This window comes from Strigops habroptila, chromosome W, assembly GCF_004027225.2.
Source record: "Strigops habroptila isolate Jane chromosome W, bStrHab1.2.pri, whole genome shotgun sequence".
In the NCBI taxonomy this organism is placed as follows: Eukaryota; Metazoa; Chordata; class Aves; order Psittaciformes; family Psittacidae; genus Strigops; species Strigops habroptila.
Window position 1 is genome coordinate 36,075,519 of NC_044301.2, and position 25,594 is coordinate 36,101,112.

Below are 25,594 nucleotides of genomic sequence, written 5' to 3' on the forward strand. Positions count from 1 at the left end.
CAGAAATAATGAATAAACACAAGAAACTGCTGTACTAACAGAAAATAACTTCTGCAAGTCATGTAGCAGTATAACCACTAAGCATAGCACAGAAATTGCTTTACTCATGGAAAATAACTCCTGCAGACAATATGGCAATATGACTACTAAGTATTGCTGGATTTCCGCTTTTTGGTAGCCTGCAGCTTGTGCAAGCAGAATAGGTTGACTAGGTAGCTGTAACCCCTGAGTATCTAAGACAAAGGACAAAGGGGGAGGGACCCTGAGACAGGACAGGTATAAATACAGTGTTAATGCTAAGAAAATTTGAGAACCCTGAATCAAGTGTGCCTGGTGGGGATCTCCCTTTATTTGAATAAAGCTTTAAACCTCACTCTGTCTCACAAGCTACTCTATTATCAAAACCAGGTATTCCCAACAACATGCATTTACTGCTTCACACTTTTATAGTGCAAAAGGCTCATGCAGTTCTTTGATGCCTTAACTCGGGAGAGGAATAAACTTTGGTACTAACTGGGGAAGATCAGCCTTTTCCTGTTTGGTTGTTATGGCATTATATTGCTGTTTTGGTTTTTGTTTGCTTGTTTGTTTGTTTGTTTTGGGTCCCCCCGAGATGGGGATAATGGGAGACTCCTTATTCTTCTCTTGATGTATCCCTTACACCCATCAGGAGGGAGCAGAGAACATACCACCATCTTTGCTCCCGACTACCTCGTGCTCCGTAAGGCGCCGCGCCAGGTGCAGGTTACCAATCTGCTCTTTTCTCTGTCTTTAACTAGTTAGTTCCCTCCCTCTTTTCTTCTTTGCCCCGCCCATACAGTGACGCGCCCTCACTGGCTCTCGGGGGTGGGGTAATGCGTGGAGCTGGATCGCTGTAGGAGTTGCTCCCCTTGCGGCCGCAGGAGGATAAAGCAGTAGTGTTGGAGATTTCGGTGTTGTTTTAGGCGCCTAGACGGTTATTGTTAGGAAGTCGACTCTGCTGGAGGAATCTTATCCTCGTCTCAGTTCCGCTCCCTGCAGATAAAGGCATAGAGAGGGGGGCAGTTGTTGCTACCTTCCTGGCGGTCGGCGCGCGGGAGGTAGGAGGGGGTGAGGCTCACCATGATGGCGGCTGAGGCCGGCGCTGAGGAGGGTGGCTCGGTTATCTCCGCCGGGATGGTGGGATCCGTTGGTAGAGCTGAGTCGGAGCACTACACCACCTTATGCCGAGGCAAGGAGCTGGGGCCGCAGGGCTCCTTTCTGGTGGGCTCTGGCGGGGACAGCCTGGGCGCCGGTGGTCCGGCTTTGTGTTCGGCACTGGGGTTTCTGGCGCTAGGCTCGGGACCTGCTCCTCTCGTGTCCGGAGGCGGTGGCGCCGTGACAGCAACTGGCCAGGGCCAGGAGCTGGAGGCGTCCGGAGGGGTGCTTCCCCCACCTGAACACGGTACTGTTGCCTATTCCCTGCTGCCGCCACAGCTACCTTCCTTGGCGGCGGGGTTGGGGACCGTGGATGAAGGCGACTCGTTGGATGGGCCGGAGTATGAAGAGGAGGAGGTGGCCATCCCGCTCAACGCTCCCCCCACGAACCAGTGAGTAATCAATGCTTCCGCGCCCTGCCGGGTACCTGCTGCCCCTGAGTGCTTCCCCGGGGGGAGGGTGGGCGCCGCAGCGTCAGGCTCCCGCCTTTTCTCAGTAGAAAGTATGTGTCGAACTCCTGTGGAAGTGTAGAAGTTTTTAATTGGGTTGTGTTTGGGGAGAAGAGGCAGTTGAAAAAAGAAACTGCGAGCCTTCAATAAGGCTTTTATTATCCTTCCTTTAGGTTAATCGGGATCCCTATAGTGCTAGCTATATAAAGAATCTTGCACTAGAGCCAGAGCAGTTCTGTCTTTATATTTTGTGAAATAAAACCGAAAAACAAACACCAAACAGAAAATGGTACCTAGGGTTCATGTAACTAGCAAGTGCTCCAAACACAGCCTTTGGATTCACAATGAACTAACTCTAGGAAGTGTGTAGATTAACAAAAAAAGGTTACAGACTTGTGTCATCGTTTTGGCTGGGATAGAGTTAACTTTCTTCCTAGTAGTGTCGCTGAAATTGGGGAAATAAACTCTCCAACCAAAATGACAGGTTAGAAGCCTACATTATTGCAGTACTGGGTGTATGGGGGATCACTCTGCCTATCATGGACACAGCGAAGAGACAGTTTACAGTTTATATACCTTTATTATATGAATATTTATTATAATTCTGCAAAATGCCCACCCAATTCTTGTTGGTCATTGCATATGGTAATTTTGGTAGATAAGGCTGTGGTGCAGGCACTGAATTTTGAGTGGTCTCTGGGGGTCGTGGTGGTCATTTAGGGAGAAATACCCCCACTCATTTTACCCTTTTATGGAAATCCATTAGTTAAGGACATTGGAATGCTTGTTTAGTCTTGCAATTAACTACATGTTCTTGTTTGGGCAGATTTAAGACCCTGAGAGGCTCCTCGAGTTGTTTTGTTTTGCAGCCATTTACCTATTTCTCAGGCCTTATCAACAGGAGGAAGGCCTACATTGATTTGAGAGAAGACATCTGGTTCTTTTGTTGCATGCCTGCCTTATCTTGAGAATCCTTGTAGCCTTGTCCATGGCTAAGTCTCTGTATACAATGAAATACTAGTTTAATTGGTATCAATTTCTCCTTTGGGAAGTATTTAGCTATTTCCCTGATTACTTCCACTACTGTTTATCTAGTCCCCTCTCAGTTGGTAACTCAGCCGTTTGCTCACCCCCTCACTGCCCCCCACCCCCCTTTGGGCAGGATGGGGAGGAGAAACAAAAAGAATGTAAGCCCCACGGGTTGAAGTAAGAACAGTTTAATAACTAAAGTACAAATATACTACTAATGATGATAAGGGAAATAAGGGGAGAGAATATAAAGCTAAAAGGGGAAAGGAAAAAAAGACAAACCAACAATAAACACAAGTGATGAACAATATAATTGCTCACCGACTGATACCCAGCCTGACCTGAGCAGCAATCCATCCTTTCTGGGTAACTCCCTCCTAGTTTATATAGTGAGCATGATGTGCTGTGGTATGTAATATCCCTTTGGCTAGTTTGGGTCGGGTGTCCTGTCTCTGCTCCCTCCTGGCTTCTTGTGCCCCTCCTCACTGGCAGAGCATGAGAGACTGAAAAGTCCTTGACTAGGGTAAGCATTACTGAGCAACAACTAAACCATTGGTGTGTTATCAGCATTGTTCTCAGACTAAAGCTGAAACACAGCACTGCAGTGCTACTAGGAAGTAGGAAAAATAGCTGTTACAGCTGAAACCAGGACAATATCCTATACAAACATTGACTATTAAAATTATTATTACACCTTCTATTAAGGTGGACAACCATTCCTTTAGGACACCCCCCCCCCCCCAAAGGATTGCAAAATTTCACTTAGCCAATTAGTTTCGGCAGCCTCTCTAATAGCTCTGCAGTCTTCTATTTTCCACACTTCATCAAGTTGCTTTTGTAAATCTTTGGTAACGTTTGGGATGTGTACACAGCAGTGTTCTCTTTCTAGTTTTGGGTATCCACAAACTCCTTGTTCCTTTACTAGTGGCAAATCTAATGCTAATCAGTTCTGCAGGGTCAGTTTTGTATTTTCTTGTACTTGTTTCTTAATGATTTGAAATCCTTTTTTGGTAGCCTTAGATAAGGTTTCTACTTGCCAAGTTTTCTGTCAAAATTCTATTTTCCAGAGCCATAAGACCAGGTAATAAAAAGCTTTGTAGGCCCCATCCGAATTCCACTGCATAAAAGGGCCCTGCCCATTCATTGTCTTCAAGATCCACATCCCTTTTCACTTTTCCCCAATATTTAGCTCTAATAGGACTCTTCTTCCATACAGGATGTAAAGTAGACCTAAGGTTACTTGTCTATTTACTGTGTCCAAATGAAGTCTAGTATCCTGCTTTCCAGTTTCCATTTTTCACGAAGCTGCTACCATCCACAAACAGCTCACGGTTCACAGTTCACATCCTTCAGAGGTGTAGCTTGTATTCCTGTCATATCAACCTACACATGCTCAACAGTCTATTAACAGTTGTGAGTCAGCCCTCCTGCTTCTGGATTGGTTGTCAGAAACACTGCTGTTTTCAAAAGGTTAGTTGCTTTCGATTCTATGTCCTCTTGTTCCAAAAGCATGGCCTGATATTTTAACAGCCTGCTTGGGGAAAGTCAGTGACTGCTTTTCTGTTCCAGGATGGTTGTTATCATGTGAGGTAAAAATATAGTCCATTTTTGTCCCAAAGTATTCAATAAAATTTTCAATTAAAGGCTCTAGTCCTTTTCTTGCTTCCAGTTCTATAGGGTGGTGTTTCTGTCTTACCAGACAGATGAATAGTTACTGGTTCTGCATTTTGTGATCGTCCTGGTACTCCAGTAGCCCATACTAGTGGGGTGACTGCATTCTCCACTTCCTCTGGTATATCTGGCTCAGTGGCTGGTTTCTGTAATAGAAAAACTTGGGCCTCCACAGCCTTTTCATCAGGAGTATATATCTGAATTTTTTCTTCTTTAAATGTAATTTATGCATGTAATTTACTCAGTATATCCCTACCCAATAATGGCACGGGGCACTTGGGCATGTAAAGAAATTGATGGGTCAACATCTGTTTGCCAACTTTAAAGGTTGAAAGAAAGCCCAGTTTTCTTTTTGCCCCGTGGTGCCAATGCCTGAAGCTGTTTGCTTAATTGCCCTTTATAAGTATTTATAACAGAATAGGTAGCTCCTGTATCTACAAGGAATTTTACCTTATCATTCCCCAACCTAACTGTAGCCAGGGGCTCTGTTGGGGAGGGTTTCAAATCTTCCCCCAGTCCTCCTCAGTCTTCATCATTTTTGACTGCCTGTCCTGACATTCTACTAAATCCTCAGTATTTTGACTCTGAGGGCGTTCTCTCTTCTAGTATCTGTTCTGTTTACAAATTGCACTCTGATCATTCTCTAAAAGAACCCATGGAGTCTGTTCACAAACATTTCCATGTAATCCTTCTTTCTGACCTTTCTTTCCTGGGCTGTCCCGTCCTGTGTCGTCCCCCCCCCCCGATTTCTTGTGTGATAGCTACAGCCAACAATTTTCTTTCCCTATTCTTTTCCTTCTTTTCCCTCTCCCTTTTGACTTCTCTGTTATTGTATGCTCTCTAGGCTGTTTCCAGCAGTTTGAGAGACTGAGAATTGGTCCCTTCCAGTTCTTGCGGCTTGCGTTTAATATCTGAATTTGATTGTCCAGTGAAAATATAATTGTGCTGTATAGTCTTCTTTTTCAGGGTCCATATCAGTATACTTCCTAGTCGTTGCCATAAGCCTTTCATAAAAGGCAGATGGAGATTCCCCAATTCTTTTTCAGCTGGAAAATTTGTATCTACTTAGGGTCTGTGTCCCTTGAGCATGGATCCCTTCTGCCTCCTCCCTTGCTTTTGCCAGCACTAGACTTTTCTCATCATATGCTACCAAATTATCCAGTATTACTTGTAAATCGTTCTAGTCTGGAGCTTCTGTTCTAATAATCGTCTCCATCACTTGAGATACTTTCTCAGGATCTTCCCTATGTGTCCCAGCTAACTTTTTCTAGGCTCGTATATCTGACACAGAAAACGGCACCTTAATAGTCACTGGTCCCTCCACCCCTACTCCCTGGCGTAAGGGAGCTTTGAATGCTTAGGGGAGCACCTCTCCTTGTTCGCCTCGCGATGGAGCTAAAGCTCTCGCCTCCAGCACCGCGACTTTCCTCCCCCTCTAAATGCGAATCTGCACACTCTCCCATGTAAAAGCAAAGTGATCTCTATCTGCTTCCTGCAAGGGGACCATAAAAAACATGTTCTTAACATCAATGGTTGCTAAAATTTTGGGGCTTGCTCCTGTATAGTTGCAATTAGTTCAGCTATATTAGGCACAGCAGCTGTTAAGGGACCTGTATTGGCATTCAGGTGCCAATAATCAATTGTCAATTGCTGCTTTCCATTTGGTTTATGGACTGGCCACACAGGAGAGTCATAGGGTGAGTGAGTGGGGATATTATCCCTTGTTCCTGTAATTCGGTTATTATAGGGGTAATTTCCCTCCCTTGCTCCTAATGGCAGAGCGTAGGGTTTGATACTGACTATTTTTGGAAGAGGGAGTGCTGACTGAAGCAGTCTCAGCAAGGCTTTGGGGAGCCTGAACATCCACTCTTTTCCTCCTGAGTCTACCCAGGCACAGCCTTTATGTAAAGCAAGCCCCATAATGTTTGGTAAATCCCCCAGTATCACTGTGGTTATAACAGGAGATTCATCACCTGGCAGTCAACATTTGAGCTGTTGGTTGTGATTTAGAGTTGCTGAAAACATCAGTAACTTGGATAGGTTTCTTATTGGCAACTATTCCATTGTTATCAGCGACATCCCTCTGGAGAGCTGACATCTGGGCCCCAGTATCTACTAAGAAGGTAACTGGAGTTTTAAAGGGCCCTAGAGGGAACATTATCAATGAGTTTCCTTTGCTGTTTTCTGTGAGCCTCCTTAAGTAGACCCACTGGCCATCCCCTGGTTCACTTAAAATGGACTGCACAGGTTGTTTCCTGGCTCCTGGGTTTTTTTAATCCATCAAATTGGTTTCTCAGTGTGTGTGTGGGGTTACTATTCCAGGTTCCTGGGATAAGGGAGGGAGGATCTTTAGGGTTCAAGGAAGATGGGGTTCCCTTTATTCTGTCCCAGCTTCTCACCAAACCTTCTAGGTTAGGAGTGGGTAACCTGTCCATTACTTCTCTGGGAATTGCCTTTGAAATGCCCTCTGCCCATAATAACTGTCTTCTACTATCTGACACCCGTGCCAGTTTCCCAGGATGTGGGGGTTGTGGTGGTTTAAGTTACCTCCCACTTTCCTTGACTCTTTTCATTTCTGTTCTATGCTTTGTTTCCCTTGGCCAGTGAATCCCATATACCTTCCGTAATTAGTTCTTGTACCACCTCCCCCCAAGTCATTTCAGAGGGGCCTCCCCTTTGCCTCTGGGAGTTTTCAACTGGCCTTGTAGCTGAACAGCATATAGTTTTAAAGCATTGGGGAGTCCCCTGATTAGAGGATGGAACCTCTCAGAGTCTGCCACATACTGCATCGGGGAGGGCTGTTTGCAGAAGCAGCAAACAGTCATGTATCAATTGGAGATGAGCAGTTTTGTGCACGCTTTCTAAAATGTGGCCTGCTGTAGGTGTTTTAATAGAAAAAGGGTCCCCTCTTTCCATTGGGTTTAATCCTCCTGCCCAGTATGCTAACCTCTGGGTCAAGGACTGTGGTTCCCTGTTATCATCTGTGGTTAGGAAGGCTCCAGGTCCCCAATATCCTCTAGCCTCATCTTTGCTCAGCAGAGTACAATCACCCCCAGTGAGGGAGACCCTCCACATGTACTCAGTTTCAGTCTCTCGGGAGTCCCAGGAGTATTTTTCCTGTATTAGCCAAATCTGTAGGGGAATAGGGGATAGTATGCCTGGTATGTTGCTGAACACCCCCTGACCATTATCAATGGTTTCAGTTTTAATCAGGGGGCTCATTTCCACCTCCCCATCCCCAGGATAAAAGAGGTTCCTGCTATCCTCTAACTCTTTAATTGGATATATGGGTTTCAGATCAGATGCCTGTTTTCTGGCTAGTTTTGCCAAACTCAAGATTCCTGGTTTGCTATCTAGGTCTGAGGCCAGATCTATCCTATCATCAGACCCTTGCCTGTTTTCTTCCAATTCAGACCTCGGGATTCTCTCCTAGCAAGTCTGGTTAGATTGTGTGAATCCACTGAGTACTGTTATGTTCAGTGGTGAGTTGACTTTGCAAATTTATCTGCTCTTGCAAGGAGTTATTTACCTCTTGCAGGGACTCAATTGTCCCTTTGTCTACTTGCTTTTCCTTCTTGGCAGAAATTAACGCAGCCCTTAAAATGGCACAGACTGTTGCTTTTCCTTTCCCCACTGCAGTTTTCATTCCTTTGCCAAAAGAGTGATCCTATCTGCCACTGCCTGAGACTCATGCTGATTCTTTTGGGCCCAAGTCATGCCAGGAGGGGAGAGGGTTGAGTTTTATAGCCCTTCAATTTTTCAAGGAGGGGATTAGCCAACAACTGTCACACAATGCAAAAGGAGTACTGCAAAGTATTCAGCCTACTCTGAATTTATATACCCAGTGTGGATCTTCACAAGATCCACTGCCTCTGCTCCTGTCAGGCACTTCCCAAGGAAGGGGTCGTGCTAAGGACCCTGGTCTCTTCTGGTTGGTTCAGTATTGCAAGGGTATCCTGTCTGTGACACCAATTTTTAATGTTGCCACCTGAAAGGAGTTGCTTAGGATGACCTCCCTCCTCTTGGGACCAACAACTAAGTTTGTGATACCCTTGTACTGAATTAAGGTGAAACAACACCAACCAACCAGTTTTATGATTTATTAATACAAAATACAAGGCATGTGGTTAGATACAACAACTCAATGAAGATTACTTTAACTGGATAAGCAAGTCCCGTGCCACATGTTTTTACTTGGAGCTAGTCAATATTCAATAAAAGAGAGGAGGAGAGAGAGGGAGAGAAAGAGAAGTATCACCACCAGTGGATCCAGAGACTTCTCAGTGGTCCTCTTCACCTAGGGTATTGTTAGTGGTGGAAGCTCACCCTCTGACCTGAGCCCTGCCATTTTATGTTCATGTTCTTTGGGGTATTATCCATAATTTGCATGTGAAGTGTAAAGAGGCATTACTATGATAATGATGGGCGTAGTTTAGTGAATACATGCACAGTCCCAAAGTTGGGGTTCTGCGAGAGTCTTCTGGGTGGTCGTTGTCCCTCATATTGTGGTGTCTGCTATTTGACTCCATCCTTTGAGTCTGCTCAAGTTAAGCATTTTTTCCCAGTCCTGTGGAAGCTTATCAGCTTTGAACAAGGGGGTCAGAAGAATCCTGCCTACACAGTATCAAGAGCTAAAAATCCTTGTTGCTTGCTTTGTTTGCGATAATTTTTGCAAGGCCTCCCATGGCCAAATGCAAATGGTGCCTGAGACCAGCTCAGTTTCCTGTTCTTACTCTCACACCTGCTTCCTAGGGAATGTAAGCGGCATTTGAGACAAGCTCAATGTCCAAGGTTTCACACCAAGTTGGACGGGACCTTGAGCAACCTGGTCTAGCGGGAGGTGTCCCCTGCCATGGCAGGGGGGTTGGAACTAAATGATCTTAAGGTCCTATGCAACCCAAACCATTCTACGATTCTACTTTCACAAATGTAAGTGGATTTCACTGTCAGAGTATTGTCTTGTAACTCGTGATAGCATGAAGGTTAATTTTCATAAAAGAGGATACAAAATTTCTGACAAAAAATACGTTCTAGGGGGAAGACTATGAAGGCCCTAATTTCCTGTATTGGTCGATGAGGTTACTTACCTTATTAAGACAAAAGGGATATTGAAGTCTTTGCAGGACCAGCATAACTGTAGTTGAGTATTTGCTCTTGTAGATACTTTAATATAAAGACATCTAAGCAGTGAAATAGATTTAAATTTATTCAGAAACTTATACCTCCATCTACCTAACTTTTTTCTTTATAACTTATCCTTTTTGTGACTGTATTTAAAAAAAAAAAAAAAAAAAAGTTGTTGGCTAATTAAAAATAATCAGAAACTTTTTTCATCTTTCAGGCATCTATTTTAATACAGTCTTTTTTTTACCCTTCTCAGTTAAGTCATTTAAATTAGCAGTGTGTTAATAGTAAGCTGTATCCTTTCAGTCCTGATGTTTTATTTTGGAAGTGTCTGTCCTTTGTAGTCATGTCATCTGCTTTTATAGAATTGAACTCTTGATTTATTACCAGAACAAAGATCTGTCACCTTACTATTATAAGCGAACACCTAATACACTTAAGTTTCTCTTCTCTTTTCCAAGTACCTCAGGAAAATGGGAATGTATTTTAATGTGATTTCTTTAATTTTCTAGCAGTGGGAGGAGCTTGTGAATATGTAACAAATTCTTTTAATTAAAATACTCAAAATCCCAAAGTATATTTGATATTTATCTTTGATCCTTGTAAGGGCCTAAGGTGGCACAGCCAAGTTATAGGTTCAGGATATGGTAGCAGGTGCCAGAGCAACAGCTTCAGGGATAAGCACAAGCTGTTGCTAAATATAGGTGTGGTAGTAAATACAGATCAGTAGTACAATTATCTGTGTTATTACAACACATCCAGTAATTCAGTGGTATGATTATCCAGGTCAAACCAACAATATATCCAATAATTTACCAATATTGGGCTAAACTTAATATCTGTGAGTGCAAAGGCTTACATAACCATGGTTATTGGGCAGGGTGGTGGGAAGCAGGGCATGGCTTCTTAGGATGAGTGACCAGCTGATGGGCTTGGGGAATTCAGAATTCCCTGATTGGGCTGTCTTATTTAATTGTTGAGTTGTGGAAGCGCTATCTGGTCATGTTAACCAATCATCACACGTCCTACCTCTGTTCCATTTCTATCCTTGGTGTGCAGGGGGCATGCAAATACTGTGTAAGGCAATGCTAGCACCACAATCCTGAGCGAGACTGACTTAATGATTGTCTGTTCAGTGTGTGCTTTTACATTTGAGTATAGAAGTAGCATGTTTATGCAGTAGCTTAATGGTAGGTGGTACCCTATCTGCAAAGCTCACTGCCAGAGATCAATGGCAGTCTGAAATGGTGTTATGGAAGTGTCTACAAAATTAATGAATGATACTTCAGTAGTAAACCAGTGCTATGTCAAATAGTTGAGTTGTTTATGTATTTGAATAAAAGTCTTAAAGTTGGCAAGACATATATTACCATTGCATTAAGATGGCAGAAGCAGTTCCAGTATGTTCCAACACAATTCATGTTTCCATATGGTGTTTCTTTAAGCAGTGATTATCAGTTTGAAATGGTTGAACTCAAAAGGTATTAACCAAATACTGTCAAAGTATTGTTTTGTTAAAACAAAAAACCTACCTACAGTAGATATATTCATAGAAGCAACTAGGTTGGAAAAAGACCTTTAAGATCACCAAGACTAACCGTTACCCCAGAACTGCCAAGACCACCACTAAACCATATCACTGAGGGCCTTCTCTGTGGAGACAATAGAGCAGCTTTGATGGGCACCTGGCATGTAGCCAGGGTCAACCCACCACACAAGCATTGCCAAGTGCTCTTAGAACCTCTTAAAAAGGGAAAAAAAACCCAACCCCCCAACTTTTATACGGTTACTGTTTTATACTATTTCAGACCATTCAACTATTCATTCTACCAGTTCATAGAATTATAGAACCATAGAATCAACTAGGTTGGAAAAAGACCTTTAAGATCATAAAGTCCAACCATCACCCCAGAACTGCCAAGACCACCACTAAACCATATCACTGAGGGCCTCATCTACACGGTTTTGGAACACTTCCAGGGATGGTGATTCCACCACTTCCCTGGGAAGTCTGTTCTAATACCTGATTAGCTTCTCTGTGAAGACATTTTTCCTAATATCCAATCTGAACCTCCCTGGCACAGCTTGAGGCCGTTACCTCTTGTCCTATCACTTATTACTTGGGAGAAGAGACCAACCCCACCTCGCCACAACCTCCTTTCAAGGAAGTTGGAGAGAGCGATAAGGTCCCCCCTGAGCCTTCTCTTCTCCGGACTAAATAACCCTAGTTCCTTCAGCCGTTCCTCATAAGACTTGTGCTCCAGACCCTTCACCAGCTTTGTTGCCCTTTTCTGGACCCGCTCCAGCACCTCAATGTCTTTCATGTAGTGAGGGGCCTAGAACTGAACACAGTATTCTAGGTGTGGCCTGACAAGGGCTGAGTACAGGGGGATGGTCACTTCCCTGGCCCTGCTGGCTATGCTATTTCTGGTATAGGCCAGGATGCTGTTGGCTGCCTGGGCACGCTGCTGGCTCATGTTCAGCTGGCTGTCAATCAGCACCCCTAGGCCCTTTTCTGCAGAGCAGCTTTCCCACCACTCTTCCCCAAGCCTGTAGCGTTGCATGGCGCTTTTGTGGGCTAAATGCAGGACCCGGCACTTTGCCTTGTTGAACCTCATACCATTCATTGCCCACAACCCATCGATCCAGCCTGTCCAGATGCCTCTGCAGAGCCTTCCTTCCCTCCAGCTGATCAACCCTCCCAGCCAACTTGGTGTCGTCCGCAAATTTACTGAGGCTGCACTCAAACCCCTCATTCAGATCATCAATGAAGATATTAAACAACACTGGCCCTAATACCAAGCCCTGAGGGACACCACTAGTGACAGGTTGCCAACTAGATGTGATGCCATTTACCACCACTCTTTGGGCTCTGCCATCCAGCCAGTTTTTAACTCAGCAAAGAATCCACCTATCCAGGCCATGAGCAGCCAGTTTCTCCAGGAGAATGCTGTGGGAGACAGCGTCAAATGCTTTACTAAAGTCCAAATAGGCAATGTTCACAGCCTTTCCCTTATCAACCAGGTAGGTCACCTTATCGTAGGTTGGTCAAGCAGGACCTGCCCTTCATGAACCCATACTGACTGGGCCTGATCCCCCATTATCCCACACGTGCTTTATGATCTCACTTAGGATTATCTGCTCCATGACCTTCCCCAGCACTGAGGTCAGGCTGAAAGGCCTGTAAGTTTCCAGGGTCATCCTTCCTGCCCTTTCTGTAGAGAGGTGTCACACTGGCCAACCTCCAATCCTCGGGGACCTGCCCACTAAACTGCTGATAAATGCTGAAGAGTGGCTTAGAAAGCTCCTCTGCCAGCTCCTTCAGCACTCTTGGGTGTAACCCCTGTGGTCCCATAGACTTGTATATGTTGCAGTGGAGCAGGAGGTTGCTAACCATTTTTTCCTGAATTATGGGGACTTTGATCAGCTCCCCATCTCTGCCATCCAACTCGGGGAACTGAGTACCCTGAGGATGGCTGGTGTAACTATTAAAGACTGAGGCAAAGGCAGCATTAAGTACCTCAGCCTTTTCCTCATCCTCAGTCACTAGGTTTCCACTAGTATCCAGCAGAGGATGGAGGTTCTCCTTGGCCCTCCTTTTATTGCTAATATATTTAAAGGAGTACCTTTTATTATCTTTTATGGCAGTGGCCAGATTAAGTTCCAGCTGTGCCTTTGCCTTTCTAACTTTCTCCCTACATAACCTAACAACATCCTTATACTTTTAATGAGGTGACAGTCCCTTCCACAGGTGATAGATTCTTTCTTTTCCTGAGTTCCAGCAATATCTCCCTGTTTAGCCAGGCTGGTCTCTTTCCTGCTGGTTTGATTTTCGACACATGGGGACCGCCTGCTCCTGCACCTTGAAGATTTGATTCTTAAAGAGTGTCCAGCCTTCCTGGACTCCTTTGCCCTTCAGTAATGTTTCCCACGGAATTCTGCCAACCAGCATCCTAAACAGGCCTCTGGAAGTCTAAGGTGGTGGTTTTGCTGACCTTCTTCCTGACCTCTCCAAGGATCAAAACTTTAATCATTTCGTGATTGCTTTGCCCAAGACAGCCTCCGACCATCACATCACCCACCAGTCCTTCTCTGTTTGCAAATAGGAAGTCTAGCCAGGCATCTCCCCTAGTCGGCTCACTAACCAGCCGGGTTAGGAAGTTATCTTCCACACCCTCCAAGAACCTCCCGGATTGTTTCTTCTCAGCTGTGTTGTACTTCCAGTGAACATCTGGTAGGTTGAAGTCCCCCATGAGATCATGGAACTTCTCCCAGTTGATTGAAGAACACTTCATCTGTAGCTTCATCCTGGCTAGGTGGTCTATAACAGACTCTTACCAGGATATCAGCTTGGTTGGCCTTCCCCCTGATCTTCGCCCACAGACATTCAGCCTTCTCAATAACAACACAGAGTTCAAGGCAGTCAATGCACTCCCTGACATACAATGCAAGCCCACCACCTCTTTTTCCTTGCCTATTCCTTCTGAAGAGCCTGTAGCCATCCATTGCAGCACTCCAATCATGTGAATCATTCCACCACGTTTCTATGATGGTGATTATGTCATGATTTCCCTGCTGCACGATGGCTTCCAGCTCCTTCTGTTCGTTGCCCATGCTGCAGGCATTGGCATAAATGCATTTAAGTTGCCCTGTGGATCTGGACTCCAACAGCGGCAAGCTACCCCCATGTCTTATGTCTAGCGAGCCTGGTGTTATCCCCTTCCCACTGTGAACCTAGTTTAAAGCCCTATCTATAAGCCCTGCTAGCTCCTGGGCTAGAATCCTTTTCCCCCTTTGGGAAAGGCATACCCTATCTGCCGCCAGCAGGCCTGGTGCCATATAGACAGAACCATGGTCAAAAAAACCCAAAATTCTGGCGCTGACACCAGTAACGGAGCCAGGAAATGTCTTTGGTTCGGCCGTAACAGTTATTTTTCTACTTCTTGGTAGCTGATGCAGTCCTGTGTTTTCAACTTTACTCTGAGAACAATGCTGATAACACACCAGTGTTTTTAGTTGCTGCTAAGTAATGCTTACCCAAATCAAGGACTATCCAGTCTCATGTTCTGCCAGTGAGAAGGGGCAAAAGAAGCCAGCAGGAAGCAAAGACAGGACACCTGACCCAAAGTAGCCAAAGGGAGGCAACATATTAGTGAGGAAAACCAGTTGAAAATAGCTAACTGGGTAGAGAAATATTAAATAAGTGTGGTTTGAGTGAAACTGAAAATGTTTTGTTTCGGCGTAGTGTGAAGGTATAGTTTCATCAGATGAGTGTCAGAGGTAGCAAGTCCAGGTTTCTACAGCGTTTGTTTATTTTTGGTAGCTAAAACCAATGTTTTTCTGAAAGTGGGTAATTTTACAATAATTCTTGAAGGCCATGCTCCATGTGAAAGAATATATTTGTGTTGCATTGAAAACTGAGGGGAAATATTATTGACATGTTAGGACTCTACAACATCTCTGGACAACCTGTGTTCAGTGCTTGGTCACACACAGTAAAAAAAAAAAAGGTATTTCTGTATGTTAATTCAGAACTTCCTGTGTTTCAGATAGTGCCCATTGTGCTGTCACTGGGCAGGACTGAAAAGAGCCTGGCTCCGTTGTCTTTGCACCCTCCCTGTAGGTGTTGTGAATTAAGTTTAGTTAGCTGAATTCCTTTAACTGAGTTCTTTTGATTGGGTGGTCTTGCTCAGCATGAGTAGTCACTTAGCATGGGTACCCGAAGTTGGTGGAGCCTTAGGCTGCAGTAACCTGTGCTTATGTAAATGAACGCCTCAAGGCCAATGCAAATTGGAAGGTAAAGGAGATGCATCCTTAGCAAGGAGCAACAACCAGAGAGATAAGGAATTTACAGCCTGACTCGAGACCACAAAAATCCCAATGATGGATGAGGAGACCCCAGACCAAAATTCAATCTTGGACCAACAGACTTGTGCAAGGTTTGTGAACAGCATCTGATGGTCAGGTGCATAGACTGTAAGGGTATAAAACCACAGGCATTTCTTTGTTCTGGGTCGCTCCATGGAGGCACCCAACTTGAACTGCTCCTATTCCTGTACCACTCAATTGTTACATGATTTTTCTAAGAATCGGACGTCCGAGACTCTGCCATGGGAAACCTAGGGCAAAGACTTTAACACAGGTATTTATATATGTTGATGAGATTCCCCCCAAGCCTTCTCTTGGCTACACAATCCCAGCTTTCTCAGCCTTTCTTCATAGGAGACATGCTCTGGTCCCTTCTTCATTTTTGTGGCCCTTTCCTGGACTCTTACTAGTATATCTGTGTCTCTCCTGTACTGGGGAGCCCCAAAACTGGACACGGGGCTCCAGGTGTGGCCTCACCAGTGCTGAATAGATGGGAAGGATCACCTTTCCCAACCTTCTGACAACACTTCTCCTAATGCAGCCCAGGATACCATTAACCTTCTTTGCAGCAAGGGTACTGTCGTGGTTTGAGCCCAGCCGGTAACTCAGAACCACACAGCCGCTCGCTCACTCCCCCCCCCCCCCCTTCTTCCTCCCCCCGCTCCCGGAGGGATGGGGAGGAGAATGGGAAGAATGCAACTCCCACGGGTTGAGATAAGAGCAGTCCCGCAACTAAGGTATAACACAAAACCACTACTGCTACCACCAATGATAATAACGATTAGTGAAATAACAAGGGGAGAGGATACAATTGCTCACCACCCGCCGACCGATACCCAGCCCGACCCGAGCAGTGATCAGGGCCTTCCGGGTAACTCCCCCCGGTTTATATACTGGGCATGACGTGCTGTGGTATGGAATACCCCTTTGGCTAGTTTGGGTCAGGTGTCCTGTCTCTGCTTCCTCCCGGCTTCCCCTCCTCCCTGGCAAAGCATGAGACTGAGAAAGTCCTTGGTTGGAATAAACATTACTTAGCAACAACTAAAAACATCGGTGTTATCAGCGTTGTTCCCAGGCTGAAAGTTAAAAAACACAGCACTGCACCAGCTACTAAGCAGGAGAAAAATGACTGCTATAGCTGAACCCAGGACAGTATCCACCCCTTATTCCATACCATTCACGTCATGCTCAGATCCCACATCTCTCAGCACACCATCACCCCTGTCCCATATATACACATATATATACACCCACACCCACACACAGAGAAAGATATCGTTCCCTAGTCCATGGACCAATCCCTGTAAAATTGCTGAACTCATCCAGTCCATGATGACTTCTAGAATTCCTGGACGACTGGGATTTCCTATTCGAGCTCGTTGTGTAATTAGTGCGGCCCACTTACTCCATGTAGCATCAGTTGCATGATGTGTAGAGGAGACCCTGCCTTTGAACATCCAGCCCAGCACAGGCAACCGGGGTGCCAGGAGAAGCTGCGCTTCAGTTCCAATCACTTCTGAGGCAGCTCGAACCCCTTCATAGGCTGCCAGTATCTCTTTTTCAGTGGGAGTGTAGCTGGCCTCGGATCCTTTATATCCCCGACTCCAAAAGCCAAGGGGTCGACCTCGAGTCTCCGCTGGAGCTTTCTGCCAGAGGCTCCAGGTAGGACCATTCTCCCCAGCTGCGGTATAGAGCACATTTTTCACATCTGGCCCGGCCCGGACTGGTCCAAGGGCTACTGCATGAACTATTTCTCGTTTAATTTGTTCAAAGGCTTGTTGTTGCTCAGGGCCCCATTTGAAATCATTCTTCTTCCGGGTCACGTGGTAGAGAGGGCTTACAATCAGACTGTAATTTGGGATGTGCATTCTCCAGAACCCCACAACACCTAAGAAAGCTTGTGTTTCTTTCTTGTTAGTTGGTGGAGACATTGCTGTTATCTTGTTGATCACGTCTGTGGGGATCTGGCGGCGTCCATCTTGCCATTTTATTCCCAAAAATTGAATCTCCTGCGCAGGTCCCTTGACCTTATTCCGTTTTATGGCAAAACCGGCCTTCAGCAGGATTTGGATTATTTTCCTCCCTTTCTCAAAAACTTCTTCCGCTGTATCACCCCACACGATGATGTCATCAATGTATTGCAGGTGTTCTGGAGCTTGCCCCTGTTCCAGTGCAGTCTGGATCAATCCATGGCAGATGGTAGGGCTGTGTTTCCACCCCTGGGGCAGTCGGTTCCAAGTGTACTGGACGCCCCTCCAAGTGAAAGCAAACTGTGGCCTGCATTCTGCTGCCAAAGGGATTGAGAAAAATGCATTGGCAATGTCAATTGTGGCATACCACTTGGCTGCCTTTGACTCCAGTTCATACTGAAGTTCTAACATGTCCGGTACGGCAGCACTCAATGGTGGTGTGACTTCGTTCAGGCCACGATAGTCTACTGTTAATCTCCACTCTCCATTAGACTTTTGCACTGGCCATATGGGGCTATTAAAGGGTGAGCGGGTCCTGCTGATCACTCCTTGGCTCTCCAGTCTGCGGATCAGCTTATGGATGGGAATCAAGGAGTCTCGGTTGGTGCGATATTGCCGCCGGTGCACTGTTGTGGTCGCAATTGGCACTTGTTGTTCTTCGACCTTCAGCAACCCCACAACAGAAGGATCCTCTGAGAGACCGGGTAAGGTGGACAGCTGCTTAATTTCCTCTGTCTCCAAGGCAGCGATACCAAAAGCCCATCTATACCCTTTTGGGTCTTTGAAATACCCTCTCCTGAGATAGTCTATGCCAAGGATGCATGGAGCCCCTGGACCAGTTACAATGGGGTGCTTTTGCCACTTCCTCCCAGTCAGGCTGATTTCAGCTTCCAGCATAGTTAACGCTTGGGATCCTCCTGTCACTCCAGAAATAGAAATGGGTTTCACCCCTTGATACCTTGATGGCATCAGAGTACACTGTGCACCGGTATCTACTAGAGCCTTATACTTCTGTGGGACTGATGTGCCAGGCCATCTGATCCACACAGTCCAGTAAACCCGATTATCCCTCTCCTCCACCTGGCTGGAGGCAGGGCCCCTCTAATAGTGATCACAAAATTCTCCACTTCTGTCTTGTAGAAAGGGATTAGTATTCCTTATCACAGGAGCTGGAGTAAAATCAGCTCTTTCGCTCCATCTGGGAAACTGCTCGCCAGAGACTGGAGCAGCAGCTTTCCTGGGAGGATCATCCTTGACCATTGTTCTCCTCTTCAGTTCACGCACCCGTTGCTCCAGAGCTGAAGTAGGTTTTCCATCCCACTTTCTCATGTCTTCTCCATGATCCCGCAGGTAAAACCATAGGGTGGCCTGTGGCGTGTACCTCCTATATTTTCTTTCTCGAGCAGTAGGGCGCCTTCTGTTGATAGCTGAGACATGGGTTGGTACGCGTGGGGAGCTGGATAGATCGGATAAATCGTCTCTCAATTGTTTGAACTCCTGGGACAGTTTTTCCACAGCTGAAATGATGGAAGGGGTGAGATTGTCTTCGAACTCTCGGAGTTGATGAATCAGGAAATCCACTGTTGGTGATACTCCGTCATTCCAGGTCATTGATGCCAATGTGTGGGCATATGATGATGGCGCACTCCGTGTAAGTTTCTGCCACATGGCCGAGCAGTGATCTGGGCCTTCCGGGTAACTCCCCCCGGTTTATATACTGGGCATGACGTGCTGTGGTATGGAATACCCCTTTGGCTAGTTTGGGTCAGGTGTCCTGTCTCTGCTTCCTCCCGGCTTCCCCTCCTCCCTGGCAAAGCATGAGACTGAGAAAGTCCTTGGTTGGAATAAACATTACTTAGCAACAACTAAAAACATCGGTGTTATCAGCGTTGTTCCCAGGCTGAAAGTTAAAAAACACAGCACTGCACCAGCTACTAAGCAGGAGAAAAATGACTGCTATAGCTGAACCCAGGACAGGTACATTGCTGGCTCATGTTCAACTTGGTGTCCACCAGGATGTCCAGGTCCTTTCTGCAAAGCTACTTTCCAGTTGGTAAGCCCCCAGCACGTTTACTGGTGCCTGGGGTTCTTTTTCCCCACGTGCAGGATTTTGCACTTCCCCTTGTTGAACTGCATGAAGTTCCTGTCAGCCCATTTCTCCAGCCTGTCGAGGTCCCTCTGGATGGCAGCCTGACCCTCTGGTGTGTCATCTCCTCCCAGTATTGTGTCATCTACAAACTTGCTGAGGGTATGCTCTGCGCCACCATCCAGATTATTAATGAAGATGTTTGAACAGGACTAGACCACCACCGTATGGGCCTGGCTGTTCAGCCAGTTTTTGGTCCACCTCACTCTCTGCTCATCCTGCCCATATATCAACAGCTTCTCTATGAGGATCTAATGGGAGATGATATCAAAAGTTTTCCTGAAGGCTAGGTAGGCAATATCCACTGCTCTTCCCTCTTCTACCAAGCCAGTAGTTCTATTGTAAAGGTTGTCAGGTTGGTCAAGCAAGACTTCCTCTTGGTGAAGCCATGCTGACTACTTCTGGCTATTTTTCTTGTCCTTCATGTACCTGGAAGTGGTTTCCAGGATTAGCTGCTCCATCACCTTTTCCAGGGTTTGAGATGAGGCTGACTAGCCTGTAGTTCCCTGGGTCCCCTTTCTTGAAGATGGGAGTGACATTTGGTTTCTTCCAGTCTTTAAGCACCTCTTGCAATTGCCACAATTGTTCAAATATTATTGAGAATGGCCTTGCAATGGCATCAGCCAGCTCCCTTGGCACTCATGTGGGTGCATCCCCACATGTGAGCTTATGTACATCTACTTTGCTTAAGTATTCCCTGACCTGATCTTCCACCAAGAGCACATCTTCCTTGCTCCAGTCTTTCCCCTTATCTCTGGGACCTGTGATTCTCGAAGACCTGTCTTGCCCAGTAAAGACTGAGGCAAAGAAGGCATTCAGTACCTCAGCCTTTTTCAATGTCCTGTGTCACCAAGGCCCCTGCCCCATTCAGCAGTGGGCCCACATTTTCCCCAGTCTTCCTTTTGCCACTTGTGTGCTTATAGAAGCCCTTCTTGTTGCCTTTGTTGGAGGTGATCCTTGAATATTAACCAGCTTTCTTGGGCTCCTCTTCCCTGCAGGGCCTTATCCCATGGAACTCTTCCAAACAGATCCCTGAAGAGGGCAAGACTGCTCTCCGCAGGTCCAGTGTTGTGATCTTGCTTTTGTCCCCCCCCCCAACTCTGCTATCTCAAGGTCATTGCAGCCAAGGCTGCATTTGACCTTCACATCCCCAATGAGCCTTTCTTTCTTTGTGGGTATGAGGTCCAGCAGAACACCTTTCCTTGTTGGCTCCTCTGTCAGCTGCCATTGATGCTCTCCAGGAACCTCCTGGATTGCTTATGCCCTGATGTGTTGTTCCTCCAGCAGATATTGGGGTGGTTAAACTTCCCCCCCCCCCCCCGTGGATGTGAGGCTAATTCTAGCTGTCTGTAGCTGTGATGTAATTTAATTTTAGTGTATGAGGTTTCTCTTCTGTTTCACAGTTATTGTGGTTAGCAGGTAACCTTTTTTCTTCCCTTAATGAGTGTCTCTTAACAATGAATTGTAGAGGGAAGATAGCACCTTATTTTATTTTTTTCAAGTTGCTGGGTATTTTGCTGATTTGTCCAGACCTTATAATTTGTGTACTTGCAGAATAGAATTGCACATAAATCTGTTTTTATTTCTGAGTAGATGATGTCAGAAATGCCATTTTAAAAGAATTGTTAGGAGCAGCAGAACAAAATTGTACTTTAACCGTATGTTGGAAGTGAAGCAGTAAATAAACTGAACATAAGTACATATATAAATGGAAGCTTCAGTTTCAGAAAAACAAAAGTGGAACAACATTTGATGCTGGAAAAAGTTTGAAGAGGAATTTTCTATGGTTTTTTTGGTTGGTTTATTTATTTTTTTTTCAGTAGTTCTAATTAACATCATTTGAAGGTTATTTAATCTAAGTAGTGAATAGAGACTCTTAACCTGTGCTTTATCAAGTTTTTATTTTGTTGTGTATTGTCTCCCAGAACTTCAACATGGGACTTATGCACTTAACCTACTGGCCTACCCTATTGAGAAGCATACTATCATGCCATATTTCTTCACCTTTTGTTTTACACCACCCCCCCACCCCCCTTGTGGCTGTGGAGGAACACTAATTTTGATTTAGGGGACATAGATCTCTTCAGCATAGGACCACATCTGTTGTTTCAGCCATAAATTCTTAGGATTCTTGAAGTAGTTTTCCTGTTTCCCCCGTATCTTCCTTTCACCTTTAAAAAACAAACAAAAAACCCCTTGATATTTATCTTGCTGGTGGGCACAGTAAGGGGATGGAGAAGGCATCTTATTTCAATGTTGTGATGTGTTGCATAGAAATATCCCAATGAACAAGAATTCTGCGTTTTTCTGTGTTTTTCTAGATTATGGTTGGCAGTCTTATTTTTTTATTTTTCTGTAAAACATTTGCTTGATCACTCTGGAATAGAAAAAAAGTGGGTTTTGTGTTGGGTGTTTTTTTGGGGGTTTTTTTTTTGTTTTTTTGGGTTTGTTTTTTTTTTTGCATGGGTCTATCATTAAATTATGTTTTGTATATTTATAAATTTAATGTTTATAGTTGAGGGCCATTATTATGGCATCTGCTTACTGAAACTTGTTACTTGAAGTAATTTGGGATTATGTCAGTGGGAATAGCTAGTAGCAAAGGCTTTGAAGAAAAGTACAAGAAAAATAAAAGCTGAAGTAGATAAGCAGAGTATTTTATTTTCTGTAGACAACTTTCCTCCTAATTTCTTCTGTAGAAGCTCAAGAATTTGTCTTTTTTAATTCTTTCTAAGGTAGCTAACAGTGCCGCTTAACTTTAAAAAGGTATGCATTACACAAAATTATTATTTATCTATCAATTATTAATGTATATAAACCAATGTTGCTAAATAAACTTGTAAGCTGCAGTAACATTTGAGAAAAGGTGTAGCTAGTTTGTAGAGCACTCAGCGTACCCATTCAGTGTTCTGATAGTTATAAGTCTGATTCTTGCAATGCTTGGTGTCGTGGTTTAAGCCCAGTCCAGGTAACTCAGAACCACACAGCTGCTTGCTCACTCCCCTCCTTCTTTCCCCCCTGCTCCTGGAGGGATGGGGAGGAGAATCAAAAGAATGTAAGTCCCATGGGTTGAGATAAGAACAGTCCAGTAACTAAGGTATAATACAAAACCACTACTGCTACCACCAATTATAATAATGATAAGGGAAGTAACAAGGGGAGAGAATACAATTGCTCACCACCCACCAATCGATACCCAGGCCGACCAGAGCAGCGATCTGGGCCTTCTGGGTAACTCCCCCCAGTTTATATACTGGGCATGACGTACTGTGGTATGGAATAACCCTTTGGCCAGTTTGGGTCAGGTGTCCTGTCTCTGCTTCCTCCCAGCTTCCCGTGCCCCTCCTCCCTGGCAGAGCATGAGACTGAAAAAGTCCTTGGTCAGAGTAAACATTACTTAGCAAGAACTAAAAACATCGATGTGTTATCAATCAGCATTGTTCTCAGGCTAAAGTTGAAAACACAGCACTGCACCAGCTACTAAGAAGGAGAAAAATGACTGCTACTGCTGAACCCAGGACACTTGGGTTCTAAAAACAAGTCATTCTCATCTTGATGTTCAACTTTATATTTTCAACAGCTACTTGGGACCAATTTTACATAGAAACAATTTTTATTTTTTTTATTAAAGGTTGGTTGTTTCATTTTGTTAACACTGAAATTGTAATACTTGTCCATCCTTAAGTGGGATTTGAGTTTGTATAACATACATATTCCAACCCAAGGAAACTTTAATGTTAGGGTATTTTAGCTATATGTAATTGTATTTAAAGAAGTTGAGTATGTACATATATGGAAATATTTAAGTCTTAGTTTGCTGTAAGTAATCCTGTCATTGGCTCAACAGGGGTGGGCATATGATTTTCTGTTGTTAGTACCTACTTATAGATATTTGGAAAAGGGTTTCTTTTATGAACTTCTCCATGCAGAGATGTTGCTTTATTTTTCTGGGATAGTTTCCAGAAACTGAGGTTAATGATGTGCTTAGACGTAGCTAACATAAGTCTACTTATTTTTTCTGTAAAATTATGCAAATGTGTATACATGTTCCCCCATATGTAGTATCCCCCCCAAAGGATATTCTGTATGTGGCTTACTCATTGGGTTTTGTTTGGTTATTTTATAGAGAGCACATATATATGCAATTTAAGTGTAATTATAAGTCAATTAATTCCTTTTCCATGTATCCATCTGTTAGTAGCATAACTAACATTGGAGATCCAAGCTTGAATATTTGCTTAGTCCAGAAGATTAAGGAATGGCTTGCATTGTGTTGTTCAAACTACAGACAGCTTTCTACACCCTTCCTTGTTACAAAGATTTCTGTACTTCCTGAGCCTCTGTGGAGAGAGGGTATATTCTGTTACTCTTTCTACTCCTTGGTAGTCTAAGGGATGCTACAGAACTGTCTTTATCTTTTCAAAAGCAGAATATAACAACCTCTGTAGTAATAATCTTATTCTATTTTCAAGTCTAGATACAATGTTTTATTTATACCCATACACACATGCACTTAATAGGGGGGAAAAAAAACCCCCAAAAACCCTCCAAACAAACAAAAAAACCAACCAAACAAAAACCCAAACAAAAAAAACAGCCCCCTGAAAACCCCTCAAACAAAAGAACCCCACAATCCCCCCTAAACACCACCCCCCCAAAAAAAAACCCCAAGCAACAAAAACCTACACAAACCCCCCCCCAAAACCCAAACACAGAAAGCACACACAAAAACAAACAAAAAACCCACCAAAAAAATCCCCAAAAACCTGTGCTTGGTTAGTTTGGGCTCTAATCCAGAGCTGTGCTGCTGACTAGGAGATGAAAACAAAGATCGATATGAAGTAAGGCTCAGCACTAATAGAGTCAGGGATTTTCTATATCAGTGTCATGGAATACCAGTGTTACTTCCAATGAAGAAAGCTGACTGATCGGGTAAAACAGTAAAAGGCTGGAGGTAGGAGAGGATGAAGTGCAAGGAGAAAGTCAAGGAAACATTGGTGCTTTTAATGAAATTAATGGCAGAAAAGACAACTCTTTAGAGATTCTTAACTACTGCCAACCAAAATCTGGTGATTTGCATCACAGTATTAATATTGTCTCCATAGGAGCATTAATCATAGTTTAAACAGAAAAAGGCTGTCCTGTTTTTGACTGGGATAGAGTTATTTTTCTTCTAAGTAGCTGGTGCAGTGCTGTGTTTTCGACTTTAGTCTGAGAACAATGCTGATAACACACCGACGTTTTTAGTTGTTGCTAAGTAATGCTTACTCCGATCAAGGACTTTTCAGTCTCTCATGCTCTGCCAGTGAGGAGGGGCACGGGAAGCCAGGAGGGATCAGAGACAGGACACCTGACCCAAACTAGCCAAAGGGGTATTCCATACTGCAGCACGTCGTGTTCAGTATATAAACTGAGGGGAGTTACCCGGAAGGGCCTGATCTCTGCTTGGGTCAGGCTGGGTATCAGTCAGGGGATGGTGAGCAATCGTATTGTGCATAACCTGCTTCCACACATGGTAGCAGCTGCTTCCTTCCAGATGGTAAATTCACTATCATCTACTACCTCTTTGTGAACAGCCTGTCTTCCATGAACCTTGTAGTGCTTCAATGTTGGGGGCTGCTAAGTGTCCTGCGATTGTCCTGCGAGCTTGCTGAAGGGCTTCAGTGTAATAACATTCCTGCTCACAGTAGAAGGTCTGTTAGCTGGGCCTAATGAGACTGGTGTGACTAGTTTTCTGATACCTAGCTTCTTCAGTGGAACAGTGAAAAACTAAGGAGCTCTTGTTTGTACGCTAGAGAGAACTCTGTAACTCCCTGTGCAACTTATTAAATGAAATTCATGACCTAGCTTATGGCTCTCAACTACATGAAGTGGCTGAAGTGTCAGGAGTGGTCTCTTATGCAGCTGTATGTTGCTTGTGTATATATCACAATGCATAGAATCCAAACTGTTTATAATTTCATAGTTGTGTCTTCATTCTGTTTGTTTACTGTAATTAAGGTTGTGATGCATAGGGTTGGAATTTTGAACATGCTGCTTTTGGTTTAAACTGACAAATGGAAATATTTCCTCGCACAGCATCTGATTGCTTTGTGAAACGTGGAAGTCTATTATTGATATTCTCAGAATTAAAAATAATTAAAAATTGCATTATAGGTAAC

General features: G+C 44.4%; 1 protein-coding gene across 1 annotated transcript in view; it reads left to right on the forward strand.

Moving 5' to 3' along the window:
• The first annotated feature begins 938 nt into the window (after nucleotides 1-938).
• Nucleotides 939-25,594, forward strand: part of LOC115619024 (ras GTPase-activating protein 1-like) — a 134,492-nt gene continuing 109,836 nt past the window's right edge. Inside the window, exon 1 of the mRNA XM_030511040.1 lies at nucleotides 939-1,568. Coding sequence (XP_030366900.1) covers nucleotides 1,102-1,568 — 467 coding nt within the window. The 5' untranslated portion in view covers nucleotides 939-1,101. The remainder of the gene's footprint in view (nucleotides 1,569-25,594) is intronic.